Raw genomic sequence first — 14,912 nt, 5'->3', positions numbered from 1 at the left:
CAGTTATGATGAAGTATTTTTTAACTGATTGTTTCGTAATGTAATCAGTTACTTTTTTAATCGATTATTTCTTTTTATTTCATTACATATGTTCATACTGGGGAAAATTATATTAATTACTAATTTCTGGTTTTTATTTTATTAAGTAAAATTAATCTAGCTTATTGTTTGCATGTACTGTTTTAATAGTTTTGAGAAATACAGAATCTGTTCTCTGTTCGACTGCAAAAATGAACCACTGTTTCATGTTGTTGTTGTTGTTGTTTTAAAGGGGACATTGGATGCAAAATTAACTTTTACATGGTTTGCATATAAATGTGTCTTAGCAGTGTGTGGACACAACCACCCTACAATGATAAAAATCCATTCACTCTTTTTTTTTAAACCCCTAAAAATCTAAACGGTCTCAATTATCAAGCCGCTTTGATTTTCTGAGGAGTATGACTCCATACTTCTCAGGCCCCGCCCACGAGTGCTGATGGACTGTCAGCCCTCAGCCAGTTGTATGCTGTTCGGCCATTTTCTATGAACTCGAGCAGCTGTAGCAACTAGAGCCCTGCACGGGCATGAAATCTAGGTCCTAGACCGGCCCTGGCCTGAGATGCTCAGGACCTAGCCTGGCCCTTGTCTGTCAGCTTATCAGAATTCTCGGCCCGAGTCTGACCCGAGCCCCAGTGCACCGCTAGACTCATATCCAAACGTTTGTGCAGAGAGTGGAAGCTAAAGCACACTTTACAAGACATGGATGCACCAGCGCAATCACTTGCATTGGAAATAACTAAAATACGCCATCATTTTCGCTCATAAAGGTAAGAGTAATACATTGTTCGGAACTGTAAAGGGTCTACTTTTATTTGTGTGCACTCATAATATCAACAAAACATTATGCTTTTATAAAATACAGAAATTAAACAGGATGCGCTTTCTGCAGTTTTGGTCTTGAGCAGGAGCGGTCCTCAAAAACTACTCACAGACTTGATAAATATATCTATAGAAAGCTTTGAATTACTACTTTAAATGAAAAAAATCAAACTGAAATCAAAACTCTTTAATTATAAAATCCATAAAGATAAATTACTCTCTAAAGGCACGTCCAATGAGAAGATGGCGAGTCAGGGTCATCAACTTCATCTTTGCGACACTGACTCAGAAAACATTTTATTAATAAGTAATTAAAATATCTCCTTACTATTTCCCCCCGATACGTTCATGGTATTTACTTTTCCGGTGCTTTGCGGCAAGCTTTAGCCTATTGCGCGCACGTGAACGCGGATCTCTTCCAGCTGCGCTGAAGGCGCACTCCCTGCTGCTGCTGGCGGGGACACTAAACACCGCCTGAGCCACTCGCGACAGTCGCGGTAGCATGGCCTCGTGTTGTTTCCATCAGCAAGGCAAATTTTTTTCATCACCATAATTGATGGATGTCTAAAAAATAAAAAAATAAGGAGATGACTAAAACAGGCCCGATGCCTTGGCCACGTCTGAGCTATGACATGAAAATTGGCCTGAAGTCTGGCCCTAGGGGCAAAATAAGTTTGGGCTCGTTGGGCCTGGGGTGAAATGCAGGGCTCTAGTAGCAACAACGTCTCATAAGCAATGCAGGTGTTTTGTAGTTAAATGTAGAAGTGAACTTAATAGTCTTCATTTTCATGCACCAAAATGGGTCGCTATGAACAGAGCTGTTTTTGACAAGGTGAAAAGGATGTTGTTTTACTAGATCCACTGAGAAATTTTAACCAAAGTATGTTTCAGACATTTCACGAAGACCCTAAAGAATCATACCAGCTTGTGTAAAATGGGCATCCGACGTCCTCATTAAATAAACTGTACATTTACTACTATGCAGTTGTAATTCGCTGAACCTAACTGGTTAATAATAATAATAATTAGTCTTTACCACTAATAAATACCAATCTATACCAATTTACTAGTGTAAACCTTGTGTGCCACCAGCACGCTGAATTATGCAGAAGTGACCTACAGTAAGAATTTGTCATTTAATAAATTTAATAAAACATCTACTGGAATCTTGCCATGTAAATTTTTGCTCCCATCATTATGTTTGGAATAGACCAAGCAATTTATTCTATACAATACTTTCCTCGTACAAAATATTACCAGTGGATCCATTCCAACAGAACACACTGCAAACAATTACTGTGAATCCACCTGCTTGGGCTTTTTAAAAAGCTGAAGTTAAAGAAAAGGCACAAACAGTACAGTTTGTCATGTATGAATTATTTTAGTGTATGTTTTAGCCATTTTCAATGATAATCACTTTCCTCTCATTCACCTAATTTTGAGTTCCATTGAAACACAAAATTATTTAAATGTGTTGTATCTAAAATGTATAATAAATGTAGAAATAATTTACTGAGTGCACCTTTAGGTCTATGTGAATTACTATAGCAAACCCCTGCAGTCTCAGAAAGAGCACCCAATCGAAATAGTATTAGTTTACCTAAAAATTAAAAATCTATCATTACTCTCTCCACTTGCTCCAAACTTTTATTAGTTTCTTCCTTGTGTTGAACACACACTGACTGCAGACTTTCATAAAATAACATTTCCAACATTCTTCAAAGCATCTTTTTTGTTCAACAGGCTCAGTACAGGTTTGGAACAGGTTTGGAGTAAGTTATTTATGAATTATTAATTATGACTAATTTTTATTTTTATCCCTTTAATGAAAAGCATTAGTCTACACTACAGAAACGCTATGGAAAATAAATAAATAAAAAACCCTGTTAATAGGTTAACAGTAAGTGCCAGTTCTATATACAAAACTGTAAACGTTCTAACTAGACATTTCCTGTAATTTTACAGTAAAATGCTGTACAATTTTTTAGGAGTAAAAAAATAACAAATCAACGTTCAGTCAAAAAGTATAAACTGATACTCCCAGAATTCCCTTAGTGACACTTCACACTTGAAGGTATTTTGTTTTAATACTCATGTGAGTTATATACATTTGGGTTTTGTCATATCTTCTGTTGTTTAATGATTGTTTATTCCATTATTTACCCGTCATGTGTGTATATTAGTATATACCTCAGCTTGTGGAAAAGCTACTTGTAATTAACTTTGATTCTTCATGTGGCTTACTCTATTACCACCTGCATTATTAAGATGGTTGTGAGCATGGGCGTAAATCCCGGGGGGGACGTCCCCCCAAAAAAAAATTATAAAAAAAAAAAAAAAATCGCACTCTCTATTGTGAAAAATATATGTATGTATACCTAAATTGTGTAAGTAGAAAACCCCCCCCGCAAAAAATGCATTTAGAAACAGTTGAGTTCCCCCTCCCCTTCCTCACAGTGGTTTGGCCCACTGCCTGCTTTCCCAGTTCAAGTCAGGTGTGTGGCTGCGGCTCAATTAATGTTGAACTCCAGTAAGTAGGGTATTTTATTCACTTTAAATAAAGCGATTCTCTTTAATGTAGTTGATGCAGACTCATTCATAAATTAGTTGCGGCAAAAATGCTGATTACCGATGTAATTTTCCATGAATCTGCTATATTAGCGATTAAATTATTACTTATCTAGTTAAGGTTAGCTTGTTTACAATAGCTTGTTGCATAGTGCACTGCAACTAACTCGACAAAGCCGTTTCCCATGCATTGTTTTATTTGTGACGACTTGGCATAATGTTAACTTAACATTAACGGCCACAGTTAGCATATTGTTTAGCTGTGCATTTACTAAATGAGCACTGTGCTACGTCCGAACTGACCCCACTGTATTTTTTTGTATAATCAATATCTATTCTGTTCTAAGTGTCTTAATCAATTTAAATAAATTTTAAACCTTTTTTTAATTCCTTGTTTTTATTGTTGTGATTATTTTTTATGATAGTTTTTCTTTCTTTATGTAAAGCAATTTGAATTACCATATTATTTAATAATTGATTTTGTTACAAAACATTACTTATTTTATATATCTTTTTCACAATAACAGTCAAGTTTAAATTTTTTTGTATGTTGATGGCTTGACTGTAAACAACATAACAAACAATGCAATAAATAGTTTTGAAGAAAAATCTGCTTTGTCATTGAACCTGAGAAAAACTTTGAAAATAACCATAATGACGCAGTCTCCATGCTACAATAATAATGGTAGAAGCAAAGTTTTTCACTGTGGGGACATATCTTTATAAGTACAATTTGACTGTATTATTTGTCCCCTTCAAAAATTGCTCATGAGAAATTTTATATTTATTGTCCCCCCCTACTGTTAAATGAAATTTACGCCCATGGTTGTGAGTATATGTTAAAAGTACAAAACAGATTTTAGTAGCAGTGTGCGTTGTTAAATTACTGGTTTAGTAAATTAGTTTGTACTGTAAATAACGGCATACAGTTTTTTTTGTTTTTTTTTTTCTTACAGTGTAGAAAACACAGCATTTGGCTTTGATTATATGCCAGTCAGAAAGAATAGGCCTTTGCAATATTAACAAGCTTGTTCTGTGTGTACACATGTGTATATAATAACAGGAAATACTGTCATATAGGGTGCCAATTAAAGCACTTTACTCAAGACAGATGTGAGTTGCTCTGACCCCTCTCAGGAGCTAGGTATTTATTTACAGATGAAATGCAGAGAGCTCTCAAGGTCATTAACACAAGGATATTTGCAATGCTATTACTCCTGCAGTTTCAACTAATCACAATAAAACAGGCTGCGCGTGTGTGCATGTTTTGCCCTTCGCAACCTGTGTTCAGACTTTAAACACTGGCAAATTAAGCATGCAATTACACACAAACCCAGTCTATGCAACGATTCTGTAAACAGTTCTTACTGAGAATTTATTCCATGGCTACAGTATGACAGTCGTCCATGCTGTGCTCTATAAAAAGGAGTGTCTCAGAAGCTTGAATGACATTCTGACATTATCTCTGGTTACTCCACCACTACACCACTTGTCAAGAGAGTTCACACACACCACTTACAAGTACCCATATTTATGCTATATTTTAGAACATGTTTACTTACATGTTTACTTACATGATTTAAATATGAAAAATAACTTGGCAGGTGGAATAATTCACTAAATTATAGCTTGACTACAACAATTACTATTTACAATTACAAATGAAATGGGACAATTTTAGTAGACCACTCCGTTTTGAATATAATTGTGCATGACTGTAAATATAAACATTGCTTTCAAAACAGCTTTATGAATACACCACCAGTCAGTCAATGATTGGGGAAAAAAAAAAAAAAAAAAACAGTCCCACCCCCAGTTCATCTATGAATGGTTTACTTATAGTTGTTTCTGCACACCAAGCTGGGACAGGAGAAAGTATGAACACCAAAAAAAAAGAATAAATGAATTAAAGTGTTTGATGTAAGTGCAAACATGTCTTTTGCAAACATTATTTTATTTAGTGAGCTGTGACACAAATATACATTTTTAGCTGAGCTCAATCAGTAGCTGTGTAAGTCCAAGTATAATTTAGAAAGATGTCCCATGAGAGAGAGAAGTGTTGAATAGAACCACTGTTTGCATGTGTATTTGCATACTCACATCTGTGTCTGGCCCTTTATCAGCTCCAGGGCATGAGAATGTGACAAATTCATGGCAACGTTTATGGACCACAAAACAGCACACTGACAGAAAGAGAAAGAGAGAGAGATCTGTTACATTTACAAAATCCCACATAACTGTAAAACACTGGTATAAAAAACTATGAGCAAACAGTTCGAAGCTAGTTTTCTAAACAATGGTAACAAACTCTGTTGCTCTTCCTGCTCTGATTTATGTGTGTATTCTTTATTGCAGTCAGTAATTTAATAATGTACAGTGTAAATAAGTGGACTAACGACTCAACACTCTATTGCATCCATTGTCTAGGGAAAATAATCACAGACATATACTATGGACAAACATGGATCAAAAAAAAAAAAAAAAAAAAAAAAAAAAAAATATATATATATATATATATATATAATGTTTGTTTTGCATTTTTTTGTATGACTAAAATCTTACATCATGATATGAGTCATTTTATATAACGAATTTGATATTATGATCTAGTTATTTTTGCTGGAAAAAAGGATGATATGACATCAAATTGTGAAATTTCACAATTCCTAACACTAATTTGTATATAACAACAAAAACAAACAGCCTAACTAATGTAAGTACTTAGTAGCAGGAAGTTCTCAAGCTTACTGAAGACAAGCAAACAGTCCTAATTACTAATAACAACCAATAGGATGAATAAATGCTATACATCAAAATGTATCAAATAAAATTCATGTTTCTCAGGTTGGTCTATACCAACAGAAATGTAAAATAAAACACTGCATAGTCCCCACTGTATAAATTAATATGCACTGATTAAAGTCACAAAACATTTCCAGCATGAATATGTTGATTTTCTCTTTTATTGTTTGATGAACATTATAAACATGTGAAATAGGCAGCAGCATGTTTATTAGGTTTTATCACTTTAAGACCTAATGATCAAGTATAACATATTGGAACAAATACAATATTTTCCCCAAATGTTTATATTCACTTAAAACATACTGTTTTGTTTACGCAAATACTCACCACGACAAGCATATAATTTTGTGAGTATTTGGCTGTTCAATCGCAATAAGCCATGAAAGAGAACTACATCTGCCCTTTATTCACTTATTGGGCTTGAACCGTTAAAATTCACACTGTCCCTGAGTCTACTGGGCAGAAAACTTATTTTAAGAGTCCTAATTACCTATTTAATGTTTTGTTTACTGACCACATGGTTTTCAATGTTTGATTTTGATTGGTTGATGAATGTTTTAAGGTATGCAATTATTATTCAATAAACACACAGCTATCAAGTAGTTCCAGGTCTTTCGACCACATTACACTTTCATATCACTTAGCTAAATCATTTCAGTTATTTCAAAGGCCAAAGACACTGACCAAGCCTACAAATATGACAAACAATAGGATAAAAATGACAAACAATTTCAATGTTTTCCTTCCTAAATTATTTTGTAGTATGTAAAGCCTGTTCTACCTGTTCTGGTCTTTTGTCTCCGCACACATATATAGACTCTCTCACACACACAGAGGAGCTCTCGCATACAGAGAAACTTGTTTTTAGTGCTTTATTGACTTGTCAATAACATTGTTTAATGACTGAAACCATTTCTCAGTAGCGAGTTGGAAAGGTCACTGTTTTTTAAGTAGGTAAACTTACGGGTTCAATATTAGAAGAGTCCAGGGTAGGAAATAAAACGGGCTTGAGGCAAAACAAAGTCGGCAATTTGGGCAAAAATGGCACCAATATAAACAAAAACCCCACCCAAATTCAAGATAAGGAGGCACTGAAATTTCCTGGCATAATTCAGCTAAATGTACTAACACTCAAATCTGATGAACCCAGTGAACATGTCTGTTTCCATTTGTCTGTGTCTGTTGGTGCAGTGTGAATTGGCTTACAGTATAAACAACAAAGTGCATATATGTACAATGTAAACAAGATTTTGAAAGTGACCTGATGGTAAATGTAAATCTTCTCCACACCTTTAGCCAAGTGTTCAGAGGGAGAAGTTTCCACTACTGTACAGCTGTGGGAAGCTGTTTCTTCTGTCTGTTTCAAGGCCTTGATCACTTCACTTCATCACTGGTTGTGAATGAAGTAAGTCTATCATCTAAATAGAAGAAGTTGATGAACTGTTTTTCACCTGTGCTGACTGGTGTTACACTCTTAGCATTTCTTGGACTCGTTTTAGTGACTGGATGATGCACAGCATTTAAAGCATTTCATGTTTACATGATGATGACAGGTTGAAAGGTGCTGTTTTGTTTTTTTTTTGTTTGTTTGATTTTACAAAGCTTTTATTTTTAATAATATCCTAATACTGATGTTACATGTTTAAGACAGGTTTTTACAATATTTGCCTTTAAATTTCATGCATTTTTTCCTGCAAAGGTATTTAACATTTGTTTTACATTTACACCATGAAAGAGAACTAAATATTCCCTTTATTCACTTACTGGGCTTAAACCATTAAAATTCACACTGTCCCTGGGTCTACTGGGCAGAAAATGTATTTTAAGAGTCCTAATTCCCTATTTAATGTTTTGTTTAATGGCCACATGGCTTTTGCATGTTTGATTTTGATTGGTTACTGAATGCTTTAAGGTATGCAATTATTATTTATTAAACATACAGCTATAAAGTAGTTCCAGACCTTTTGAACGCACTTCCATATCACAGCTAAATCATTTTAGTTATTTCAAAGGCCAAAGACACCAACCAAGGCTATACAGGTGCATCTCAATAAATTTGAATGTCGTGGAAAAGTTCATTTATTTCAGTAAATCAACTCAAATTGTGAAACTCGTGTTTTAAATAAATTCAGTGCATGCAGACTGAAGTATTTTAAGTCTTTGGTTCTTTAATTATGATGATTTTGGCTCACATTTAACAAAAACCCACCAATTCACTCACCAATTCATCTCAACAAATTAGAATATGGTGACATGCCAATCAGCTAATCAACTCAAAACACCTGCAAAGGTTTCCTGAGCCTTCAAAATGGTCTCTAAGTTTGGTTCACTAGGCTACACAATCATGGGGAAGACTGCTGATCTGACAGCTGTCCAATCATTGACACCCTTCACAAGGAGGTGTAAGCCACAAACATTCATTGCCAAAGAAGCTGGCTGTTCACAGAGTGCTGTATCCAAGCATGGTAACAGAAAGTTGAGTGGAAGGAAAAAGTGTGGAAGAAAAAGATGCACAACTAAACGAGATTACCACAGCCTTGAGAGGCTTGTCAAGCAAAATCGATTCAAGAATTTGGGTGAACTTCACAAGGAATGGACTGAGGCTGGGGTCAAGGTATCAAGAGCCGCCACACACAGACGTGTCAAAGAATTTGGCTACAGTTGTCGTATTCCTCTTGTTAAGCCACTCCTGAACCACAGACAACGTCCGAGGCGTCTTACCTGGGCTAAAGAGAAGCAGAAATGGACTGTTGCCCAGTGGTCCAAAGTCCTCTTTTCAGATGAGAGCAAGTTTTGTATTTCATTTGGAAACCAAGGTCCTAGAGTCTGGAGGAAGGGTGGAGAAGCTCATAGCCCAAGTTGCTTGAAGTCCAGTGTTAAGTTTCCACAGTCTGTGATGATTTGGGGTGCAATGTCATCTGCTGGTGTTGGTCCACTGTGTTTTCACTGCACTCGTTTACCAAGAAATTTTAGAGCGCTTCATGCTTCCTTCTGCTGACCAGCTTTTTAAAGATGCTGATTTCATTTTCAAGCAGGATTTGGCACCTGCCCACACTGCCAAAAGCACCAAAAGTTGGTTAAATGACCATGGTGTTGGTGTGCTTGACTGGCCAGCAAACTCACCAGACCTGAACCCCATAGAGAATCTATGGGGTATTGTCAAGAGGAAAACGAGAAACAAGAGGCCATAAAAAAATGCAGATGAGCTGAAGGCCACTGTCAAAGAAACCTGGGCTTCCATACCACCTCAGCAGTGCCACAGACTGATCACCTCCATGCCACGCTGCATTGAGGCAGTAATTAAAGCAAAAGGAGCCCCTACCAAGTATTGAGTACATATACAGTAAAGGTCAACTATTCACTAAAAATGTTTTTTTATTGGTCTTATAAAGTATTCTAATTTGTTGAATTGATGGGTTTTTGTTAAATGTGTCACATTTTGTTAAATGTGTCACAATCATCACATTTCAAAGAACCAAAGACTGAAACTACTTCAGTCTGTGTACACTGAATTTATTTAATACACAAGTTTCACAATTTGAGTTGAATTACTGAAATAAATTAACTTTTCCACGACATTCTAATTTATTGAGATGCACCTGTAAATATGAAAAACAATAGGATAAAAATGACAAACAATTACAATGCTTTCCTTCCTAAATTATTTTGTAATATGTAAAGCCTGTTCTATCTGTTCTGCTCTTTTGGCTCTTTTAGCATTTTTCCTTTTTTTAAATTATTCTGAATATAGGATACGTTTAAGACAGTTTTTTACAATATCTGTCTTTAAATTTCATGCACACTATGTTGACCACTTCATATGTGGTGAATTTTCTTTCACCAGATAGTTTTACAATTTTTAAAGGATGTAAAGGTTTAAAGTAAGTAAATAAAGAGAAAGTTACTTAAACAATTTAAGTTGTACTTTGACTAGTTGACTATAAATATATATACATATATATATATATATATATATTAAATATAAATGAATAAATAAATAAATATTATATATAAATAAATAAATATAAAATATATGAATATATATAACAATAGATAAAGTAGATAAAAAAATTACATATTGAAAAAATAAATGTGAAAAAGACATTAAAAGGGAAATGTAAGGTACAAATACACTTTTGCAAGAAAAATTCAGATAACTGACAGCTCAGTGGGTAGCACTGTCACCTCAGTATGGTTTCCCCATGATTCAAAGACATGCAGGTCAAGTGAAATGAGACACTAAAATTGCCTGTAGGCGAGAGTGTGAAAGTGTGTATGTCTGTGTTAGCCCTGTGATAGACTGGCCATCTGTCCAGGGTGTTTCCCTGCCTTTGGCCCAAGACGCTGGGTAGGCTCCAGCATCCTACATAGGACAAGTGGTTTGAAGAATGGATGGATAGATCGATGGATGTCAGATATTGGCTCCACACCAAAACAGAGAGGAAAGAACAGGCCCTACGGTTGGTGTTACATAAGACTATCTAAAAAAATTAAGCATTATAAAATTGCTGTCAGAGAAATAGACATCAGTGTCACAGTAACTAAGATGTCTCATCTTGACATGACCGTTGGCAGTCAAAAAGCTGAGGGAATAATAACACGAATAGTCATATTTCAAATCATTGCTGATCTCAACCACATTCACATCAGAACATAAAAAATAAATATTCCCCTCCACATTATTGCTGAAAGGCAATAATGAAATAACACTTTAACGCGTTTTCTGTTTCCTGTTGTGTGGGCTGCTCTCTGGCTTCATCTCAGTGGCCCTGAACCACTGTACAAACGGAATCTGCATAGATGTGTCTACGTGCCAAAATGATCAGACGTAAGTGATGAATACAGAAATGGAATAATAAAATCCTTCTGCATAAAAATACTTGTCATATCTTTACAGGTATTACTTCTGAGCGCATTTAACAATCTTTACTTCAAGCCCCTTTCAGAATTATTTTAAAGGCTCAACAAACTAGTTTTAGATCAACTACAGCCCGATTTTGACTAGTTTTCACAGTAAATCTGTTTTTCCACTACTTTAAGATTTTAATATTTGCCAAAACGTACAATCTTATTGAAAATTACAAGGTATACAATGATAATTTTATCATCATTTCACAATATACTTCTGCAACAAAAACTAGGATGTTTCTTTGGAGTTCAATAATTATCAAAAACATGTTGAATTCAGACTTTCTCAAAAATGTATGGCCATGGCATATTTTACTAAAAAATGCTGTAACTCCTGAATTAAAGACACAGTTTTCACAGAACAGATATTTTTGTATGTAATTTATGTCATGTAAAATGTGGTGTCCTTTAGACAATAGATGGCACTATAATTGTGGTGAACATCAAAAATGCTGTAGCTTCAATGTTTTTTTTTTTTGTTTTTTTTTTCCATTTGTGCTATTGTGATAGTAATTATGTAAAAACAAATATTGTATGTTCTTGTGTCTATGCAAAAGTAAATGTACATTATGTAAAATACAAACAAATACTCATGAAATCACACTGTTTAAATACAATGGTTATAATACAATGAGTAAAAAAAACAATAATGTAAACATTGTCTAATTCTTTACATAAGCTAAATAATAATTTGTAAATTATACTAATAATGAATGAAGAACTCACCATTTGTACATAGCCAGAGACAACAATTCATAAACTATAAATCAACTACAAACTAGTTTCAAATGGTGTAACAGTACTTTATTACTGTATACTTATAAAGTTACCAGTGACTGATGAGCTGTTCAGATTTTCACAGGGAATTTTTAATTTCCGCATAATCCATACATATAATCCATATCGGTAACATGAACTGCAAGTGTCACAGATAGCATATCAGAAGTGTTTATGTGTTTGTTTTTGATGTACAGTTTGTTTTATAAGATGTTATGTATCTTTTTGGGCTCCGCAGTTTTTAGAGTTAGCCCTGTTCGAACAAAGCTGGAGGATAATTGAAGAGTAAGTGTATGATTGTTCTTGGATTTGCAAAGTCTCTCCTGTGCTCCTGTAACTGCTGTGTAAAGCTGGACTGTGAGCTCTGGCACTCCTCAAATCCGTTCAGCTGTGTATGCTTAACAGGAGAGATTAACACTCCTGACACCATTTATCAACACACACTCAATGAACCACTCTCTCTCTCTCATACACACACACACCGATGCTCCATTCAAGCAGTGGCAATAGTATAAATAATTAAAGGAGGGGCCACAGAGGGGCCAGAATGAGCAAAGAGGAGCCAAATTAATACCACGTCAATACAATGCAGACACACTGCATTTCAAATGTAACAAGAACTATAATAATACTTTCGTAATAATTTAACTAGAACTGCCACAATCTATTCATATTGGGAATAGTGTAATATGATGCTAAATTGCTGATGAATCAAGTAGTAGGATTCAGAGACGAGAAGATGGTGAATTTTTCCTGAGTTTAATAAAACGTCTTGTGAGGAAAAATGTACACAAGCATGCATTCAACTCAGGTCATAAACAGAAAGGAAATTTATAAAATAAAAAGGGACAGATGCTGGTAGAGCAAGTCATCTCTTCACCTTTCCAGAACGTACAGATACATGTTATGCACATGCACATGTCAGTCTGCCACAAAACTCCCGTAAATGCTCTAGTGGCCATTACAACATCACGTCATTGACCGTGAGAACACTTTATAGTACAGTTAGTAAAAGTATTACAATACCAGGAAGGAAGATCAGGTTGTTGATGCTTGCCTGCCATTCTCGCTCTGTTTGCAAAGCATACGTGAACGTGCTGATGACATATGCTGTCTGCGTGAACAGTGTGCGCAGAGGTACGTCAGAGGTACGGCAGGTACGTCAGCCTACCGTAATGTTCGGACCGAGTATTTTGATTGGGCGAACATTCCACAGAATATATAAATATTTATAAATACATTTAGACCACTTAACTTAAGGATTGCTATCGGGACGTGAAGAGACTTTCAACCAGCATAACAAAAAATGTTTCTGAAGACAATCACCTATTGCACCTTTGAGGTTTTAGATAGTATGATATAGAATAATACAGAGCTCATACTTAAGGAGAAAAACACCTCCATTTCATAAGACCAAACTGAGCAAAAAATATGCAATTTGATGCAGTGGCTTATATTTACATGGCCAAAAAGTAAGATGAAATTTTTATAGATTTTAAAGTAAGTTTTATAATTTTAAAGTTTCTCCCAATAATATGTCAAAGCAAGATTTGCATAAATACATAATTAACTGTTTACTTTATGATTAAAGGAGAACTCCACTTCCAGAACAACGATTTACAAATAATTTACTCAACAACCTGTGCCAGTTCATGACAGAGAAAAATGCAGAAATGTTTTCCTCAAAAAAAAAAAAAACACTGAAGAAAGAAAGACATGAATATCTTGGATGACAAGGGGATGAGTACATTATATGTGAATCTTTGTTTTGGAAGTGGAGCTCTGTAGTTATTGGTTGTTGGGGGCAAAGCATATAATCCAATGCAACACAAAGATGTACAAATAAACATTCAAAAAATGTATGGAATTGTATTATCATAAAAAAATAATTAAATTGTAAAAATGTTATTTCTTTTAATTACCACAGTCTTTAATAATACAACTGCATCAAATCATAAAACACAGAACCCCACATAAGTACCAAATTGAGTTATTTTGTGTCTCGTTAAAAACCATATAAGACCCATTTCAATTTTATAAAGAATCGCTGGAGGTCAAACACCTCAAATAGTTTGACAGTCTCAGTGTTATAAATGGCACTGAGGTGGAGAACACTGGAGCCATGCGCCAACATAAATTACAAACTTTTCAAACTACACTTCACCACCATTTTTAAACATTATCACTGTTTTACTGTAGCAACAGTAACTTATATTATTACACACAAATGTTAAAGTCTCACATTAAATCTAATGGGAAATCTGATTTTTTTTTTTTTTTTTTTTTTTTTTTTACTTTTTGACTTTATCACTATAATGTGTGTTTATGTGATATAAACTAAATGCTCTAATTGCATGATTCAATCAGAAATATGTCAACACACTGAAAAAAAAACACTGAAAAAAGCTGATCAAACTACTTTAGGGGGACTCACAGGTTTTTTTGTGTGGAAGAAACCTGTCCTCCTATTGGTATTGTGACAAGCAGATATCCTGCTCTAAAGTATATTTGCATAACCAAACAAAACATATCAGCTGTGTGCGCACACACACACACACACACACACACACACACATTGTTTCCAGTCACTGACTGAACACACACTGCAGAGAAACACCATAAAAATTATCAGTGTCATATCAATGTCATTAATTTTTGCCTTCCTAGAAATACCAAGATATCTACAAGAAAACCTGAAAAACTTAGATGGGCTTAACAAAATTACTGTCACTATATGTTAAAGGGATATTTTTTTCCAGTTGCTGGTTGGTTACTGTTTGGTTATTCAGTCTCCTCAAAACATCTTCTATGTCCAGATGATGAAAGAAACTCATCCTGGTTTAAAATAACTTGAGGGTGAGTAAATTAAGTCAAAATGTTCATTTTGGGTGAACTATCTTTGTAAGTGTTTCTGCAGTGCATCTCTGCAGACATTGTGTTTCATTTTCTTCCCCACACGAAGGGAAATGACAATAAAAAACACTTGACTTGAC

At 34.8% G+C, this 14,912-nt stretch overlaps 1 protein-coding gene across 1 annotated transcript in view; it reads right to left on the bottom strand.

Moving 5' to 3' along the window:
• prkcaa (protein kinase C, alpha, a) overlaps positions 1-14,912 on the bottom strand; it is a 99,002-nt gene that overhangs the window by 58,536 nt on the left and 25,554 nt on the right. Inside the window, 1 exon segment of the mRNA XM_051112307.1 lies at positions 5,530-5,612. Coding sequence (XP_050968264.1) covers positions 5,530-5,612 — 83 coding nt within the window.

This window comes from Labeo rohita, chromosome 6 (genome assembly GCF_022985175.1).
Source record: "Labeo rohita strain BAU-BD-2019 chromosome 6, IGBB_LRoh.1.0, whole genome shotgun sequence".
In the NCBI taxonomy this organism is placed as follows: Eukaryota; Metazoa; Chordata; class Actinopteri; order Cypriniformes; family Cyprinidae; genus Labeo; species Labeo rohita.
The sequence above is the reverse complement of the archived record's forward strand: the minus strand, read 5'-3'. Positions and strand labels throughout refer to the sequence as shown.